Source organism: Pelophylax lessonae, assembly GCF_965119305.1.
Source record: "Pelophylax lessonae genome assembly, chromosome: 4".
Classification (NCBI taxonomy): domain Eukaryota; kingdom Metazoa; phylum Chordata; class Amphibia; order Anura; family Ranidae; genus Pelophylax; species Pelophylax lessonae.
The window spans coordinates 637,498,660-637,518,644 of record NC_138771.1 but is presented as its reverse complement, the minus strand read 5'-3'; the positions used below and the strand labels follow the sequence as shown (position 1 = coordinate 637,518,644).

At 45.9% G+C, this 19,985-nt stretch overlaps 1 protein-coding gene and 1 long non-coding RNA gene across 2 annotated transcripts in view; both read right to left on the bottom strand.

The window, feature by feature from the left end:
• Positions 1-4,370, bottom strand: part of LOC309554732 (uncharacterized protein) — a gene marked incomplete at both ends in the record, with an annotated part of 75,607 nt that extends 71,237 nt beyond the window's left edge. Inside the window, one exon of the mRNA XM_082256436.1 lies at positions 3,446-4,370. Coding sequence (XP_082112562.1) covers positions 3,446-4,370 — 925 coding nt within the window. The remainder of the gene's footprint in view (positions 1-3,445) is intronic.
• LOC309552384 overlaps positions 1-19,985 on the bottom strand; it is an 879,384-nt gene that overhangs the window by 216,015 nt on the left and 643,384 nt on the right. The gene's annotated exons all lie outside the window — the stretch shown is intronic.

The window sequence follows — 19,985 nt, the reverse complement described above, 5'->3', positions numbered from 1 at the left end:
GAGTGTGGAGGTATGACAGTGGGCAGTGTGTAAAGGAGAAGAGTGTAGAGAGTATGACAGTGGGAAGTATGTACAGGAGAGGAGTGTGGAGGATATGACAGTGGGCAGTATGTACAGGAGAGGAGTTATGGAGGGTATGACAGTGGGCAGTTTGTAGAGGAGAGCAGTGTGGAGGGTATGACAGTGGGCAGTATGTTCAGGAGAGGAGTGTGGAGGTATGACAGTGGGCAGTATGTACAGGAGAGGAGTGTGGAGGTATGACAGTGGGCATTATGTACGGTAGAGGAGTGTGAAGGGGATGACAGTGGGCAGTATGTACAATTAGAGGAGTGTGGAGGGGATGACAGTGGGAAGTATGTACAGGAGTGGAGTGTGGAGGGTATGAGAGTGGGCGGTATGTACAGGAGAGGAGTGTGGAGGGTATGACAGTGGGCAGTATGTTTCGGAGTGGAGTGTGGAGGATATGACAGTGGGCACAATGTACAGGAGAGGAGTGTGGAGGGTATGACAGTGGGCAGTATGTACAGGAGAGGAGTTTTGAGGGTATGACAGTGGGCAATACGTACAGGAGGGGAGTGTGGAGGGTATGACAGTGGGCAGTATGTACAGGAGAGGAGTTTTGAGGGTATGACAGTGGGCAATACATACAGGAGGGGAGTGTGGAGGTATGACAGTGGGCAATATGTATAGTAGAGGAGTGAGGAGTGGAGGATATGACAGTGGGTAGTATGTACAGGGGAAGAGTGTTGAGAGTATGACAGTGGGCAGTATGTAGAGGAGTGAAGTGTGGAGGGTATGACAGTGGGCAGTATGTACAGGAGAGGGATTTGGAGGGTATGACAGTGGGCAGTATATACAGGAGAAGTGTGTGGAGGGGTTACAGTGGACAGTATGCACAGGAGAGGAGTGTGGAGGGTATGACAGTGGGCAGTATGAACAGGAGAGGAGTGTGGAGGGGATAACAGTGGACAGTATGTACAGGAGAGGAGTGTGGAGGGGATGACAGTGGGCAGTATGTACAGGAGAGGAGTGTGGAGAGTATGACAGTGGGCAGTATGTACAGGAGAGGAGTGTGGAGGGGATGACAGTGGGCAGTATATACAGGAGAGGAGTGTGGAGGGGATGACAGTGGGCAGTATGTACAGGAGAGGAGTGTAGAGGAATGACAGTGGGCAGTATGTAAAGGAGAAGAGTGTAGAGAGTATGATAGTCTGAAGTATATACAGGAGTGGAGTGTGGAGGGTATGACAGTGGGCAGTATGTACAGGAGAGGAATGTGGAGGGTATGACAGTGGGCAGTTTGTAGAGGAGAGGAGTGTGGAGGGGATGACAGTGGGCAGTATGTACAGGAGAGGAGTGTGGAGGTATGACAGTGGGCATTATGTACGGGAGAGGAGTGTGAAGGGGATGACAGTGGGCAGTATGTAAAGGAGAAGAGTGTAGAGAGTATGACAGTGTGAAGTATATACAGGAGTGGAGTGTGGAGGGTATGACAGTGGGCAGTATGTACAGGAGAGGAATGTAGAGGGTATGACAGTGGGCAGTTTGTAGAGGAGAGGAGTGTGGAGGTATGACAGTGGGCAGTATGTACAGGAGAGGAGTGTGGAGGTATGACAGTGGGCATTATGTACGGGAGAGCAGTGTGAAGGGGATGACACTGGGCAGTATGTACATGAGAGGAGTGTGGAGGATATGACAGTGGGCAGTATGTACAGGAGAGGAGTGTGGAGGATATGACAGTGAGCAGTATGTAAAGGAGAAGAGTGTAGAGAGTATGACAGTGGGAAGTATGTACAGGAGTGGAGTGTGGAGGGTATGAGAGTGGGCGGTATGTAAAGGAGAGGAGTGTGGAGAGTATGACAGTGGGCAGTATGTTTAGGAGTGGAGTGTGGAGGGTATGACAGTGGGCACAATGTACAGGAGAGGAGTGTGGAGGATATGACAGTGGGCAGTATGTACAGGAGAGGAGTTTTGAGGGTATGACAGTGGGCAGTACATACAGGAGGGGAGTGTGGAGGTATGACAGTGGGCAATATGTACAGTAGAGGAGTGAGGAGTGGAGGATATGACAGTGGGTAGTATGTACAGGGGAAGAGTGTTGAGAGTATGACAGTGGGCATTATGTAGAGGAGTGAAGTGTGGAGGGTATGACAGTGGGCAGTATGTACAGGAGAGGGATTTGGAGGGTATGACAGTGGGCAGTATATACAGGAGAAGTGTGTGGAGGGGTTTCAGTGGACAGTATGCACAAGAGAGGAATGTGGAGGGTATGACAGTGGGCAGTATGAACAGGAGAGGAGTGTGGAGGGGATGACAGTGGACAGTATGTACAGGAGAGGAGTGTGGAGGGGATGACAGTGGGCAGTATGTACAGGAGAGGAGTGTGGAGAGTATGACAGTGGGCAGTATGTACAGGAGAGGAGTGTGGAGGGGATGACAGTGGGCAGTATGTACAGGAGAGGAGTGTGGGGGGGATGACAGTGGGCAGTATGTACAGGAGAGGAGTGTGGAGGGTATGACAGTGGGCAGTATGTACAGGAGAGGAGTATGAAGGGGATGACAGTGGGCAGTATGTACAGGAGAGGAGTGTGGAGGGGATGACAGTGGACAGTATGTACAGGAGAGGAGTGTGGAGGGTATGACAGTGGGCAATATGTAAAGGAGAGGAGTGTGGAGGGGATGACAGTGGGCAGTATGTACATGAGAGGAGTGTGGAGGGGATGACAGTGGGCAGTATGTATAGGAGAGGAGTGTGGAGGGGATGACAGTGGACAGTATGTACAGGAGAGGAGTGTGGAGGGTATGACAGTGGGCAGTATGTACAGGAGAGGAGTGTGGAGGGGATGACAGTAGGCAGTATGTACAGGAGAGGAGTGTGGATGGTATGACAGTAGAGAATATGTACAGGAGAGGAGTGTGGAGTGTATAACAGTGGACGCTGCTATGTGCGGCAGAGAATTATTAAGGGTACGACAGTGGGCAGTATGTATAGGAGGGAAGTATTAAGGGTATGACAGTGGGCATTATGCGCAGGAGAGGATTGTGGTGGGTATGACAGTACGCATCATGTGTGGGAGAGGAGTGCAAAGGGTTTGACAGTTGACAGTATATGCAGTAGAGGAGTGTAGAGGTTATGAGAGAGGACAATAAATACAGGTGAGCAGTATGGAGGATATGACAGTGGGCATTATGTGCTTGGGAGAAATATGGAAGTTAAGATGGTGGGTAGTATGTGTATTTTTCACTGGCTGAGAGAGAAGGGAAGATTAGCTGGAATTGTTGGAGAAGTGAGCATCAATGTGTCAGGAAAAGGGAAGAAAGCTTGCCCTAAGTCAGCCAGCTAACTTCCTCAAAATAGGTCGTGAGCAATTTCCTCACACAATTCTTAGTCTTCGTTTTTTTTTGTTTTTTCCACTTTGCAGATTCTATGTCATTGGATATTTGCTCCATATTTTAATATGTTTGTCAATGGCTCTCCTAATATCATGATTTCTCAAGCTGTAGATCAGAGGGTTAAATAATGGTGTCAGCAGGGTATAAAGCAAAGACAGACCTTTGTTGACATTAACAGAATTGTCACTTGGTGGAAAAATATAAAGGAAAGACAAAGTTCCATAATAAAGACAGGCAACAGTCAGGTGGGAGCTGCAGGTAGAGAAGGTCTTCTGTCTCCCAGTGGTGGATGGGATCTTTAAGATGGTCCGAAGGATGGAGATGTAGGTTGCTGAGATAAATATAAATGGAAAAATAAGGATAGGGAAAGATAGTAGAGAAGTGACCAACATAACAACAGAAGTGTCCGAACATGAAAGTTCTATAACTGGACCAATATCGCAGTAGAAGTGGTCAATAATATTTGGACCACAGAAATCCAACTTATTTAAAAATATATATATTACTAATGAGAACGTGAACCCCACCAACCAACAGGAGAGGACTATCTGAACTTGATGTCCAAAGGTCATGATGATGGTATAATGCAATGGTTTACAGATGGCCACATGTCGATCAAAGGACATTGCGGCCAGCAACAAACATTGATTAATAGTAGGGACGCCCAGCAAATAAAACTGAGATATACATCTGTTAACTGACACTCTCCCACTAACAACCAGGATCATCCATAACATGCTGGGCACAATGTTGGTAGTGAAGAGGATTTCAGACAAGGAACGTTGGCTGAGAAAGAAGTACATGGGAAAATGGAGACTCTGGTTGAAGAAAACCAAGATGATGACAAGTAAGTTTCCCGTTACGGCATTAATGTGAATGAACAAAAATAGGATAAAAAGTAATATTCTGAGTTCATGAAGATTTCCGAATCCCAGAAGAAGAAATTCTGTAACTATGGTCCTGTTCCTCTCCAACATCTAAAGATAAGAGACAGCAAAGTCATAGCAAGGTAGGAGCAAATGCAGGAAAAAACATTTTATATACAGGATAAATGAAACTGAAGACACAAAATATCAAAAACATGCAGGACTATATAGACATTCTATCAAATATGATAATATAGCAGATCTCACATCTTCTGAATGTGAACAAGGCTAATAGGCAAGCAATTGGAAAGGTAATTCTTGTATTTAAGAATTGTGTTATTCCAGAAAATAGAGCAAAAGTCGTGGAGAAAAAAAAAATTATAATCTCAGAATCTTAAATATGTGCTTCACATATATACACCGATCAGTCATAACATTATGACCACCCACCATAACAACATGACCAGACACCTAATATTAAAGCGGAGTTCCGGGCACAAAAACGATATTTTTTTTTTGTGCCCGTCCGCTAGTTCAGCCTAACCTGAAAAGGAATTGGATAGTTAGATTTTTTTTTTTTCAAAACTCACCTTGTAATTGACGATCGTAAATACTCACCTCAGGGTACTTCCTCCCTCGGAGCCGCGGCTCACCCCGTCACTTCCTGCGCTGCGATGATTCCTGGGAGCTAAACGTCATCGCTCCCAGGAATCAATGCGCCGTCACCGGCCCCGCTCGTCACTTCCGGGCGACGCCGCATTCCCCTGCTAAACAGCTTCTGGGCATGCCCAGAAGCTGTTTAGGAATGCAGCGCCGCGACGGAAGTGACGAGAGGGGCCGGTGCGGCGCATTCTGGGAGAAGAAGACGCGGAAGAAGACGCAGAAGAGGACCGCGCCGGCTTCAGCTGCCCACAAGAGAGATGGAAATGCTGGGGAAGAAATTTTATAAGTAAGTATTTCTTCTAAAAGGTAAGTGCGAACCGGGACAGATCAGAGGCTAACCATTGTGGAATGTGCTAGCCCTGACTGTCCCGGGGGTATGTTCATTAAAAAATGACATTTGTGCCCGGAACTCCGCTTTAAGTAGGTCCACCTTTTGCTGTCAAAACAACCCTCACCCATTGAGGAATGGACTCTGGCACCAAGCCGTCTGCAGCAGATCCATGAAGCCCTTTGGGTTGCGCGATGGGGCCTTTGTGGATCGGACTTCTCACAGTGCATGCTAGTGCCATCTCTTTCCCAGGTAAATGACGCACACACACCCGGCTATACACATAATGTAAAAGAAAAAAATGTGATTCATCAGACCGGACCACCTTCTTCCATTGTCCTGTTGTACAGTTCTGATGCTCACGTGACCATTGTAGACACTTTTGACTGTGAAATTGGGTTAGCATGGGCACCCTAACTGGTCTGCGGCTACACAGCCCCATACACAACAACCTGCGATGATCTGACACCTTTCTATTGGAACCAGCATTATGTTTTTCAGCAATTTAAGCTACAGTAGCTTTTCTACTGGATCAGACTACACGGGTCAACCTTCACTCCCCCATACATCAATGATCCTTGGCCACCCATGACCCTTTTGCCAGTTCACTGGTTTTCCTTCTTTGGACCAATTTTGCTTGGTTCTGACCACTGCAGACCAGGAACATCCCACAAAAGTTGCAATGTGGACAAAATCGAAAGCCCAAAGTATCCTTTTCGACATTGCCCAGACGATCCCACCGAAGCGCAATGTCCGTGGTGTAAAATCACCCGGCCTACACTTTTACATCGACTCTGGGAATGCCCCCATATCAGCAACTTCTGGGACAGCGTGCTGGGTTATATTTTTCTTATTTCGGGTATGGGTTTACCTAAGACCCCCTACTACCTGCCTTTTTAACTGCATATCCTTTTCTTCACAATGGACTCACCTCTGCCTCTTGGCAGCACGCAGAATGATTATGGATAACTGGATTAACCCCACCCCACCAAATCTCTCACAGGTTCAACAATCTTTGCTGTCCCTATGCCAACTGGAAAGACTTGACGTTATGCTTTCATGTACTACCCCGAGATTTTTTACCAGATGGAGATCATTTCTGGAATATACATTTTTAGAAGAGAGCTTGACAGATATGATACGCCCTTTTACATTCACTGAATGGTATTCTTCTAGGGACATGGCCGATTTTTTTGGCAACACAAGGGTTGCAACCTAGATAGGCTCAGGCTGAATCTTGACTCCCCCCCCCCCTTTTTGTTTGTTGTTTTTTTTTTTTTGTTGTTGTCTATTTACGCAAAGCCTTGGAGTGTTTGCCCCAAGTAATTGGCTGCATTAAGCGCCGGTTCACATAGGAGCGACGCTACTTTCAGGGGCGACCTCCGAGATCGCGGTGCGAGCAGCGCGCCGCGACCTCGGAGCGGCCGCCACGGACTTCATAACATTGAAGTCTATGGCGGTCGCCTCCTGGTCGCCCCAAAGAAGCTCCGGACCCTTTTTCTAGGTCGGAGCGACTTGTGTCGCTCCTATTAGAACGGGTCCACAGCTTTCCTATGGGAGGCGACCTGCGGCGACCTGTGAGGCGACCAGGTCGCCTCACAGGTCGCCCTAGTGTGAACCGGGGCTTACACTGTTGTTTTATATTTTTTGTCGGATTTTGTATGCAAAAAGGAAAATAAAATTCATAAACAAATATATATATATATCAAATTTTTACATGTCATACTTTTTCCTGGTCTGCTAGCATTGAGCAACGAGAAGTAGAAAATCAACAGTTTTGGTGTCCTTGTTGTGGAGACAGCTGCACAGAGTTAGAAGTTGTCTACATTGGGGTCAGAAACACGGATGACTCTTTAATTTGTCCACACCCAGAATTAATTTAGAATCACACAGAAAAATTATTCCAGGCTTGGTGGATACCTGTAGTTTGCAACATCTGAAAAAAGTTTTTAGGGACACTTTTTCTCTCTGTGTAAGTGGGGCATAACTGTAATTAGGGGTGGGGCATTACTCCTTTATGGTACAAAAAGGAAAAGTGAATGTGGTTTAAAATATACTACATATTGAGCTTCGCTTAAAGGGGATGTGGTTAAGTAGAGTCTGAGATGACATACATAGTGTAGAATGTGGTAATGTTAAATAGGGAATGCACAGTTCAGAATGAGGGAGGATGGAGATGACAGGATGGAGGTGACTGTGTGTGTGCAGGATGGAGATGACAGGATGGAGGTGACTGTGTGTGCAGGATGGAGGTGACTGTGTGTACAGGATGGAGGTGATTGTGTTTGCAGGATGGAGGTGATTGTGTGTGTGTGTGTGTGTGTGTGTGTGTGTGTGTGTGTGTGCAGGATGGAGGTGACTGTGTGTGTGCAGGATGGAGGTGACTGTGTGTGTGTGTGTGTGTGTGTGTGTGTGTGCAGGATGGAGGTGACTGTGTGTGTGCAGGATGGAGGTGACTGTGTGTGTGTGTGTGTGTGTGTGTGTGTGCAGGATGGAGGTGACTGTGTGTACAGGATGGAGGTGATTGTGTTTGTGTGTGTGTGTGTGTGTGTGTGTGTGTGTGTGTGTGTGCAGGATGGAGGTGACTGTGTTTGTGTGTGCAGAATGGAGGTGACTGTGTGTGTGTGTGTGTGTGTGTGTGTGTGTGTGTGTGTGTGTGTGTGCAGGATGGAGGTGACTGTGTTTGTGTGTGCAGGATGGAGGTGACTGTGTGTGTGTGTGTGTGTGTGTGTGTGTGCAGGATGGAGGTGACTGTGTGTGTGTGTGTGTGTGTGTGTGTGTTTGTGTGCAGGATGGAGGTGACTGTGTGTGCAGGATGGAGGTGACTGTATGTGTGTGTGTGTGTGTGTGTGTGTGCAGGATGGAGGTAACTGTGTGTGAGTGTGTGTGTGCAGGATGGAGGTTACTGTGTATGTGTGTAGGATGGAGGTGACTGTGTGTAGGATGGAGGTGACTGTGTGTGTGTGTGTGTGTGTGTAGGATGGAGGTGACTGTGTGTGGAGGATGGAGGTGACTGTGTGTGTGTGTGTGCAGGATGGAGGTTACTGTGTGTGGAGGATGGAGGTGACTGTGTGGAGGATGGAGGTGACTGTGTGTATGTGTGTGTGCAGGATGGAGGTTACTGTGTGTGTGTGTGTGTGTGTGTGTGTGTGTGTGTGTGTGTGTGTGTAGGATGGAGGTGACTGTGTGTGGAGGTGACTGTGTGTGTGCAGTGTGTGCAGGATGGAGGTTACTGTGTGTGTAGGATGGAGGTGACTGTGTGGAGGATGGAGGTGACTGTGTGTGTGCAGGATGGAGGTTACTATGTGTGTGTTGGATGGAGGTGACTGTGTGTGGAGGATGGAGGTGACTGTGTGTGGAGGATGGAGGTGACTGTGTGTGTGGAGGATGAAGGTGACTGTGTGTGTCTGTGTGTGTGTGCAGGATGGAGAGGTGACTGTGTGTGTGTGTGTGCAGGATGGAGAGGTGACTGTGTGTGTGTGTGTGCAGGATGGAGAGGTGACTGTGTGTGTGTGTGTGCAGGATGGAGAGGTGACTGTTTGTGCAGGATGGAGGTGATTGTGTCTGTGTGCGTGTGCAGGATGGAGGTGACTGTGTGTGTAGGATGGAGGTGACTGTGTGTGGAGGATGGAGGTGACTGTGTGTATGTGTGTGTGTGCAGGATGGAGGTGACTGTGTGTGTTTGTGTGCAGGATGGAGGTGACTGTGTGTGTGTAGGATGGAGGTGACTGTGTGCAGGATGGAGGTTACTGTGTGTGTGTGTGTGTGTGTGTAGGATGGAGGTGACTGTGTGTGGAGGTGACTGTGTGTGTGCAGGATGGAGGTTACTGTGTGTGTAGGATGGAGGTGACTGTGTGTGCAGGATGGAGGTGACTGTGTGTGTGCAGGATGGAGGTTACTATGTGTGTGTTGGATGGAGGTGACTGTGTGTGTAGGATGGAGGTGACTGTGTGTGCAGGATGGAGGTGACTGTGTGTGTGCAGGATGGAGGTTACTATGTGTGTGTTGGATGGAGGTGACTGTGTGTGGAGGATGGAGGTGACTGTGTGTGTGTGTGTGCAGGATGGAGGTGACTGTGTGTGTGGAGGATGAAGGTGACTGTGTGTGTGTGTGCAGGATGGAGGTGACTGTGTGTGTGGAGGATGAAGGTGACTGTGTGTGTGTGTGCAGGATGGAGGTGACTGTGTGTGTGTGTGTGCAGGATGGAGGTGACTGTGTGTGTGCAGGATGGAGGTGACTGTGTGTGTGCAGGATGGAGGTGACTGTGTGTGTGGAGGATGGAGGTGACTGTGTGTGTGGAGGATGGAGGTGACTGTGTGTGTGGAGGATGGAGGTGACTGTGTGTGTGTGTGTGTGCAGGATGGAGGTGACTGTGTGTGTGTGGAGGATGAAGGTGACTGTGTGTGTCTGTGTGTGCAGGATGGAGAGGTGACTGTGTTTGTGTGTGTGCGTGTGCAGGATGGAGAGGTGACTGTTTGTGCAGGATGGAGGTGATTGTGTCTGTGTGTGTGTGCAGGATGGAGGTGACTGTGTGTGCAGGATGGAGGTTACTGTGTGTGTGTGTGTGTGCAGGATGGAGATGATAGGATGGAGGTAGGGCCGGGTGGAGGGATCTGATCTGTGTCCCCAGCAGTGTGTGTCGTATCATATGATGTTGTGCAACCAGCCCCGCAGCTGTCTGTGACAAATGATGATTTTTGGGACACAGCCCAAGACAAGAACATTTCGTGCCAGCTGGTAGAAATTCGTGAATGTCCTAGGCAATTTAGGACTGTTGGCAACTATGGATACCTTGCTTAAATTAGTGAACCAACGCATGTTTGGGTGCTCTTTTCCTATTAGGAGATACCATATAAAGGGAAAGTATAGTGTACATTTAGTGTCATTGCAGTTTTTAGCTTCAGATAATGGTTGATGTAGTGATTACATGCTTGTTCTAAGTATTGTATAAAATATAGAGATAGCCACAAGAGGGAGCTCTATGTCTGACTCAGCCCCATGCAGGATCATTGCTTAAAGTATAACTGCACTTTTGTTGAGAAAAAAACATTCACCTCCGAGTGATCTCTGTACATTGCAAGGAGTGAGTGAGTTCAATGGGAGTGGTTTCATAATAATCAATCAGCTGCAGCATCCGCAGAGCACGTATGAGGAAATCTGCAGGGTGTGCATCCCTTTAGATGTGATTTCCTATTTGGAGTATCTCACCAAAAATGACTTTTTTTGTTGCAGGGGATGCCAGAAATCTGACTTGTATCTTCTTAGGCAGACTTCTGGGAAAATTGGTGAGCCAATCACACAAGCAGGAAATGATGTTTCTGGGGTGTGGTCAGTATACATTCTGTGTACAGAACACCTCCAGGCGGCCATATTGCATTGCATTTTCAGAAAATGACAGCGGCTGCAGATCGAAAAGGAAAGGTCATTTTTAATAACATTCATTTACAATATGATTTGTGTCACAATTGTATACGTTATATTATTTTTTCTTTATTTGCTATTTGTTTTCTCCATGAAAGTGGAATTACCCTATATACCAACTGTTGAGATTTCAGCCACATGGGGAGTGCATTACTTTCAATGAGTTGGGCAGCTGGGGAGTGCATTACTTTTAACTGACTTGCGTTGTGGGAAGGAGCAGAAGCGCTGCAATGCAGAAATGAGAGCCTGAGTGTATAGTAAGTATGGGTGAGATGTCAAATAATCAGATTTTCACTATTTAGGTCAAGTGTTAAACACAAGGCCAGCAGGATCCAGAATCTGACCCACTAGGACATTTCATGTGACCCTTGCACCTCTCCTGCAGCTGCGGCACCCCCCCTTCATCTCCACCCCCACCTTGTCTCAGCAGTCTGCAGCAGAGAGTAAAGCCCCGTACACACGTACCGATTGTCGGTCGAACGATCGGCCGTCTTTTGTCCCCGGGCTGTCGTGTCTGTTGAAAAGTGCAAAAGACTGCACAAGAATTTTGTCCGCCGACTACAGCCGACTGCAGAAGTGATGTCATGTAATGGTTAACTTTCCCTGTGTTTTTTCTTTTCTGAGCATGCCTAGTCTTGCAAATCTGTTGTCTGTCGGCCGAATTCTGTATTGACTGGCGAACAATCGGCCGCTCTGGTGTCGGCATACAAAAATTTTAATGCTTGCACGACAGATTCTTTTCGGCCGAAAGTGTGCTGTCGGCTGTCGGAAGCATCATACTAACAAGCATACAATCGGCCGATCGTTCGTCGGCCGAAGCTCTTCGGCCGACAATCTGCACGTGTGTACGGGCCTTTAGACAGAACTCCTCCGCCAGCTCCTGCTTTTCTCCGTGAAGCTGTAGGGCTCCCTCATTTCTGCCCCCCCCCCAGGCTCAGCAGTCAGCAGGAGAGAGGAGGACAGAACTTCTCTGCTAGATCCTGCGCTTGTCTGTGGACCCATAGACCCATTCCTTGTTCCTATAACCGCTCTACGCTTATACTGGCTCTGTTTTAGGCAGTAAGCTGAGTTCATTGTATGATGTAATGCCTGTTTTACCTCATGATGTGTCTTTTTTGAGAAGACCCATTGAGTATAACTGGGAATCTGCTCTTTTCCTCTCTGACTAAGGTGTATAATCAGACGAATTTATCCCTGGTTGTACAGGTGCATCTCATAAAATTAGAATATCATCAAAATGTTAATTTATTTTAGTAATTCAATTCTAAAACTGAAGCCCTGTCGACCAACACCAGCAGATGACATGGCTTCCCAAATTATCATGGTCTGCAGAAAATTTTACATTTAATTTAGAAATCAAGGTCCCAGAGTCTGGAGGATGAGTAGTGGAGAGGCACAGAATTCAAGTTGCATGAGGTCCAGTGTGAAGTTTCCACAGTCTGTGATGATTCGGGGAGCCATGTCATCTGCTGGTGTTGGTCCTCTGTGTTTTATCAAGTCCAAAGTCAGCGCAGCCCTCTACCAGGAAATTCTAGAGCGCTTCATGCTTCCCTCTGCTGACCAGCTTTATGGAGATGCTGATTTAATTTCCAGCAGGACTTGGCACCGCCCACACTGCCAAAACTACCAATACCTGGTTTGATGATCATGGTATCACTGTGCTTTGTTGACCAGCAAACTCGCTTGACCTAAACCCCATAGTGAATCTGTGGGGTATTGTCAAGAGGAAGATGAGAGACACCAGACCCAACAATGCAGATGAGCTGAAAGTCGCTATCAAAGCAACCTGGGCTTCCATAACACCTCAACAGTGCTACTGGCCTCCATGCCACGCCACATTGATGCAGCTATTCATGCAAAAGGATCCCCGACCAAGTATTGAGTGCATACTATACTGTACATGGACATACTTTTTAGTAAGCCAACATTTCATTTTTTATTTTTTTATTGGTCTTCTCTAATATTCTAGTTTTCTGAGATACTGAATTTTGGCTTTTCACTAGCTGTAAGCCATAATCATCAAAATTAAAAGAAAGAATTGCTTGAAATGTGTAACAAGTCTATATAAAATATAGGAGTTTCACTTTTTGAATTGAGTTATAAATTAATTTTTGAATGAAAAAAAAATGAAAAAAATGAAAAAAAAAAAAAAAAAGAATTTTTGGATGATATTTCAATTTTATGAGATGCACCTGTATGGTATTGTGTATTTTTTTCCCTTCACTCTGTTATTATCTGTATTAAAATAAAAAAAAAATAAAAAAAAAACAATAAAAACAACAGTTAAAAAAATGCCAAAATCTCCTATTTTTAGTTAAATGAACAATCTCAATTTTACTTTATATTATGAGCGGATATGGTGTTTCCATGTAAGTATATGGTTACAAAGCCGATATAAGAAAACGATTGTAAAACTATAGCCCACATTGATAAGATAATATACACTGTGTTGATCTATTATACATGTAAAGTATATCTAAAATAACATTTAACAAGACTATATATTTTCCTTTAAACTTTAACTTCAGACAAACAGATAAATGCACATATGATATACATATAGGAAAGCTATTTTACCTGCAGAGGATTTGAATTCCTGCCCATCCCATCCTGAGTTTTTCACACATCTGCCACAAAGTACAGCCCTGGCATGCCAAGAGACCTGATGTTTATCTGCTACAGTTCAGTAATACTCACGGGTTTTGCCGCTCCCCAGAAAGTGACTGAACAGTGAAAGGAGAAGCAGCAGATGGATGAGCTCATCTCTCTGTCACTCTGCTCTCCCTTCCTCTCATGTCTCTTGTTAGCATGTGAGCACTGCAGCACACCAAACTGGCTCCTTGTGCTGCTTCTCTCCCTCCCCGTCTCAGCCCTGCTGTATAGGGACTGCAAGAGGCTGGCGTCAAGAAAAAATAGAATACTTACACTGCTTGAATTTTAAAAAATAAATTTACTGATATCTTAAAAAAAATATACACATTTTTATTTGTGTATTTTATATCTGCCTGGAGTTCCTTGTTAAGCATAATACATTTTGTTAAAATACATCTGTTACATTGGATCCATTATTTACCATGAAGGTGTAAGGTGTTAGCAGGATTCTCAACTAATACAGTAAAGATCCTAAGAAAAGTGTATATAGTAAAGAAAAATGTATTAGGTCTTCCAGTTATCTGTGGATTGGTGCATATATAAGAGTTCTATTCCACTCGAGGGATTCCCTTTATGTGGTTAAATAAGCATAAAAATATGGAGTACTGAATCCATCATTTACCATGAACATCTCTGGTATTAACAGGATTTTTGATTAATACAAAAAAAAAGCTAATATTAGGAAAAAAATTTGAAGTGAAAACTGTAATTCAAAGTTTCCCAGTAACGGGGTCAATATTTCTTTATGTAATATGATATGATGTCCCCCTATATAACCCCTCCCACACAGGAAGTACCTCAGTTTTTTCGCCAGTGTCTAAAGGTGATGGTCTTTTAGGTTACCTGTGGCCAGGTGACAACTGCACCCTGTTGGAGGCAGGGGTGCAGCACAAGGTAGTGCACCTGATAGCAGACTGCTGAGGATGGACCGGAATGTGAGCCCATGATTCCCCAGGGCGCGGAGTCTAAGACCCAGCAGGTGTTCACCAGAGCCTCTAGTGGTGAGGATGGACTTGGCTGCAGCTGGGCCCAGGTCGCGGCCCCTGGGGTCCCCCGGGTCACGCTCCGTAGGGAGAGAGGGGAAGCAGCCACTCAGGACACACAGAATGGTGATGGGTAAGCCGAGGTCGGGGTAACAGGCAGACGAGGGTAACCAAGGGATTGGCCAAAAGTCAGGGTAACAGGCAAACAGGAATAGTCAGAGACAAGCCAAAGTCGGTACATAGAAATATAGATCAAGCACACGGCAAACAGGAAACAAACACTGTTAAACAGCAAAGCAGAGCTGCAGTGCACTGGTAATATAGACTTCCTGTGATGACCTGGGTGGGGCTGAACAGTAAGGAGAGATGATAAAATGAACCAGAAGTTAAGTCCAGCCTCTAATACAGACATGAAGGAACAGGTAAGCTGCCAAACACTATTGCAAGTCCATGACATGGTTACTGTGGAGAGTCTCTCCACATTTTTCTTATTTTCTCTTCAAAAGAAGACAGAAGATTATGCTATTTACCCTGCTCAAAGAGCATTGAATCTAAGGGGTTAGGCTATCAGATCCATCCTAAACAGAAAACTAAAAAGATGGTACCTGAGCCTCAGGAAGCAGATATGAGATTTTGTCTGTAATGTTGTCCTTTTTAGGCGCTGGACCCTGGGATCCGGACCCTTGGAATACCAAACCCCAAAGGGGCCTCCGTGCAGGGTGCTCTAAAGGTCCAAGGCCATGGCCTCTCTTTTATAGGGTACCCAGTCCTTGAAGGTCACCAAGACAAAGCTCACCGTGATGGGTGAAGATTGGATTCCTGTTTCAAAACAGAATCCTGCGACAGGACTAGTGAGTCCATTTTAAAATAATTACTTATTCAGCCAACCTTAAAGGTAAAAATTGCTGTCATGATTGCAAATTGTAAATATTTTATGCACTGTATCTGGGGATAATCAGTGCTGTGTGCATTAGGCTGTATAAGCTTGGCACTAGCCTTGAGTACACTTAAAGATGTGGCCTCAAGTTTGTCTTGCTTTAAAGCAATGTCTGTCCAAAAGAGGGCCGGGTGGGCGGGCGGGGGGCACAGTTGTAAAAGGCACTGTGATGCCACCGTCAGGCCTTGAAGGTCCTAGCTGTGTTTCCACTGTGTCTACTCCTCTTGAAGAGCCAGAGGCATCTTGCCAATCTGAGCCATTACGGTTGTCAGGAATAGTAGCTACTCCTGGTACTCCTGCCGCAACCTACATCACTAAGGATGATTTGGCTGTGGCATTGGCCAGCCTTGAGGGTAGGATTGCTGGTACCATTGCAACATCTCAAGGGAAGAAACGTCATAGATCTACCTGACCTGGGCCACCCCCTGAGTCAGTTCAGGATTGGGCAGAGGATGTGGATGAAGTAGTTATTGATGACCCTATAGAAGGTCAAGCTGAGGCTTCCACTTCTGGGGAGTCAGGGTCAGAGGAGTCTCTATCTACCTCTCAGACCCAGACATTGTTTCTCACTGAAATGGTCCAGTCTGGATAAAAAATTTCTTCCCCTAGAGACAGCTATAGTCTCTTTTTCCTCTCTAGGCTCATTGCGCCCCACTCATAGTCCTCAGACGTTTACCATACATCCACTCTTGGAGCAAGAAATGTATAAAGATTGGGACCATCCTGATAGGATTTTTGTTCCTCCCAAAAGGTTTTCATTATTGTATCCTATGGTGGAAAAGTTTACTAAGAAATGTAATATACCCTCGGTGGATGCTTCCATTTCTGTGCTTAACAAGAGTTTAATCTGTCCTGTGGATAATGCTCAGGTTTTTAAAGACCCAGCAGATAAGAATTTGGAATCTTTATTGAAAGCATACTTTGCGGTTGAAGGTTCTGCGATACGACCAGCAGTAGCAGCCATAGGAATTTGTCAGTCTTTGAAAGACTGCATGAAGCGAGTGTCCAAGACAGTTCCTTCTCAAGGAGAATCTGTGGAAGATCTGTCAGATCTACCTCGCACTTTATGTTTTGCAGTGGATGCTCTTATGGACCCCATGAGGCAAATGTCACGGTTTGCTCTAATATCAGTGCATATGCGCAGAATCCTTTGGTTAAAAAGTTGGTCTGTGGAATTACCATGTAAAAAATTACTGGCTGGCTTTCCTTTTCAGGGAGAAAGCCTTTTTGGTGATGATCTGGATAAGTATATCCAAATAATCTCGGAGGGGGGAGGGGGGAGGGGGGGGTTGGAGAGTACGTTGCCACCCGTAAAAAGGAAAAGCAAGCATCCTTCTTTCAAAATCCCCAGCACTCATAATACCAGTGCTTCTACTTCCAGTCAGTGGCGACGGGCTCAACCTTCTGGATCCGGCACCAAGCCTTCAGAGCAGGGTCAGAAAAAGCCCTGGACCCAGAAATCAGCCAAGTCTTCTACTAAGCCCTCTCTGTGAAGAGGTGCCCCCACTCACATGGGTGGGGGGAAGGCTGCAGTTCTCAAAGGTTTGGGTGGAATCGATCCAAGACAACTGGGTTATCTCCACCATTTCACAGGGGTACAAACTGGAATTTCAGGTGTTCCCGTATCCCCGGTTTATAAGCTCAAGTTTACTGACAGATCCCCTAAAAAAGAAGGTCTCTCTTTCTGGCATTGGACCAGCTGAAGGCTCAAAAAGTGATAATAGAGGTTCCGGAGGACGAAAGGTTCAAGGGTTTTTACTCAAACTTGTTCGTAGTCTCCAAACCAAACAGGGATGCGAGACCTAATCTGGACCTCAAGGCTTTAAACCAGTTTCTGAACGTTCGTACTTTCCTGATGGAGTCAATTCGTTCAGTCGTAACCTCCCTGCGGGTAAAGGAATTTCTAGCATCCAAAGACATCAAGGATGCATATCTTCATGTGCCTATATTCCAGGCTCATCGAAGGTTCCTACGTTTTGTAATAGAGAATCGTCATTTTCAGTTTGTGGCCCTGCCCTTCTGGTTAGCCACAGTTCCAAGAGTTTTCACAAAGATCCTAGCTCCAGTTTCGGCTGTTCTAAGGTCCCGAGGGATATCTATAATAGGATATCTGGACGATCTATTACTAATAGATTGATCGGCTTTGGCTCTAAGCCAAAATGTCCATCAGACAGTGCAGTTCTTAGAATGTCTGGGTTGGATACTGAACTTGGTAAAGTCAGCATTACAGCTGGTCCAGCATCTGGAATATCTGGGTCTTCTTGTGGACACAGCCCAGGCAACTATATTCTTGCCAGCAAGAAAGATTGCAGACCTGAAGGATCAGGTTCGGTCCATAGTAAGGCTGAGATATCCTTCTACATCTTTGCACGAAGTTATTGGGGAAGATGGTGTCCGCATTCGAGGAAATTCCCTATGCCCAAGTCCATGCCAGGCCCTTACATAACAACATTCTGTCTGCCTGAACCAGAAAGGTTCAGCCTCATGACCAATCCATGTCTCTGGTACCAAGAGTACGTCAGAGTCTAAATTGGTGGTTGTTGACCAGAAATCTGGAGAAAGGAAAATCCTTTCTTCCAGTGACTTGGAAATTAGCCACTACAGATGCCATTCTCTCCGGCTGGGGAGCAGTTCTGGAAGAAGGCACTATCCAGGGGAAATGGTCTTGGGTAGAGGAAAGTCTCCCAATCAACATTATGGAAATCTGAGCAGTCAGTCGGGCTTTGAAATTCTGGATCTGAAGGATCAGGTTCGGTCCGTAGTAAGGCTGAAATATCCTTCTACATCTTTGCATGTAGTTATTGGGGATAACATTTTGGAAATCCGAGCAGTCAGTCGGGCTTTGAAATTCTGGACGACCAGGCTTCGGGGTCACCCTGTCAGGGTAAAATCCGACAATGCTATGGCTGTGGCTTATATCAACCATCAAGGAGGCAAAAGAGTTGGTCAGCCCAGAAAGAGGTGGACTTCATCCTGTCATGGGCAGAGAAGTTTTTGCCATGCTTGACAGCAGTTTTTATTCGGGGAATAGAGAACTGGCAGGCAGACTTTTTGAGTCATCAACAGATATTCCAGGAGAATTGTCCTTACACCCTGAGATTTTTCAACCAATCTGCCTACACTGAGGGGGAGGGGGTACAAGATGTGTGAAACCAGTAATTCTGGTAGCTCTGGCATGGCCGAGGAGGGTTTGGTTTGCACAAATCCAGAGATTGGCAGTGATGAGGCCTTGGGCTCTTCCAATGCATCTGGATCTACTCTTTCAAGGTCCGATATTCCACCCTGCTTTACAGTCTCTAAATTTGATGGCTTGGCTATTGATGCCTTAATCTTGAAGGAGCGGGGTGTATCTGGCCCTGCAGTTCATACACTGATAAACGCTAGAAAACCAGTCTCTAGAAACATTTATTACAGAGTCTGGAAATCCTACATTGCCTGGTGTGAGGCCAGGAAATGGCATCCCTGCAATTATATCATCGGGAGAATTCTAGCTTTCCTTCAAGCAGGGGTAGATATGAAGTTAGCCTTGAGCACTATGAAAGGGCAGATTTCAGCCTTATCAGTTTTCTTCCAGGAACCGATCACTTCCCATTCATTGATTCAGACCTTGATCTGGAGAATGTTATGTTTGCTTCCACCTGTGAAGCCACCATTATGTCCTTGAGACTTAAATTTGGTGTTGGCAGTTTTGCAAAAACAGCCTTTTGAGCCTCTGGGGCAAGTTTCCCTGTTTTTTTTGACCAGGAAACAGGTCTTTTTGATTGCGATAACTTCAGCTAGAAGGGTATCCGAACTAGCAGCTCTTACTTGTAAAGAGCCATTCTTGATATTTCATCAAGATAGGGTGATTTTACATCCACACCCAGGTTTTTTGCCCAAGGTGGTGTCCGCGTTTCATTTGAATCAGGACATTATACTTGTGACGAGACAAACCTCGCCACTAGGCATTGGAGGAGCCTGGTTGCTCGCCTCCTGCAATATGACTATGGACCTAGGGGCTTTTACCCCTTTAAGACTGTATTTGGGCATATATGGCCTGTATTTCTATGCTTCTGGCCCTTTAAGGAAAAGACCTGCAGTTTTGTATTGGCACTTCGGACTGCCGAAGTGCCGAAGTAGTCGAAGTGAACGCCATGCGACTAACGAACACGCGGCAGCGGCCATTTTAATTCAAACGAACACGGCCCCATTGACAATGGTTAGTTGTACGAACTGGGCCGTTCGTACATTTGGACCGTTCAAATGTACTTCGACATTCGAAGTCCATTCATCTCTATGGGGAAATAGACCGACCGCATAGCCCAAATCCATGGAACTGTTTTGGGCATGAAAATGTGCCTGCGGTCGGTCAGAAAAGGACTTCCGTCTAACTTTTTAACCCCTGGAGGGATTTCTATGATTTTTGGTTATGTTTGCATTTGAAGTATGCTGATTCTGAAAATGTACGTTTTATTTGAATGTGATGCATATTTTAGAAGTTATGAAAATGTTGCTTTTGGTCTGAGGTGGCTTTTGTCAGGTGTGCTAATGACCTCACCTGTTGTCTACTAAGGGATGTATTGACACTCAGAGTAATGTGTATTGAGGGCTCGTTAGGGAACCATTGTTCGGTGTCTGTCTATTGTGTACATTGATTGCCCCCTGGGGCTTCTGTCTCCTTGCATTGGTCAAAGCTATCTGACCAATCCCTGTTGACTCATTTTCAAGTCCTCATTTGCATGGCAGTCCTTCTGGTCAATCTA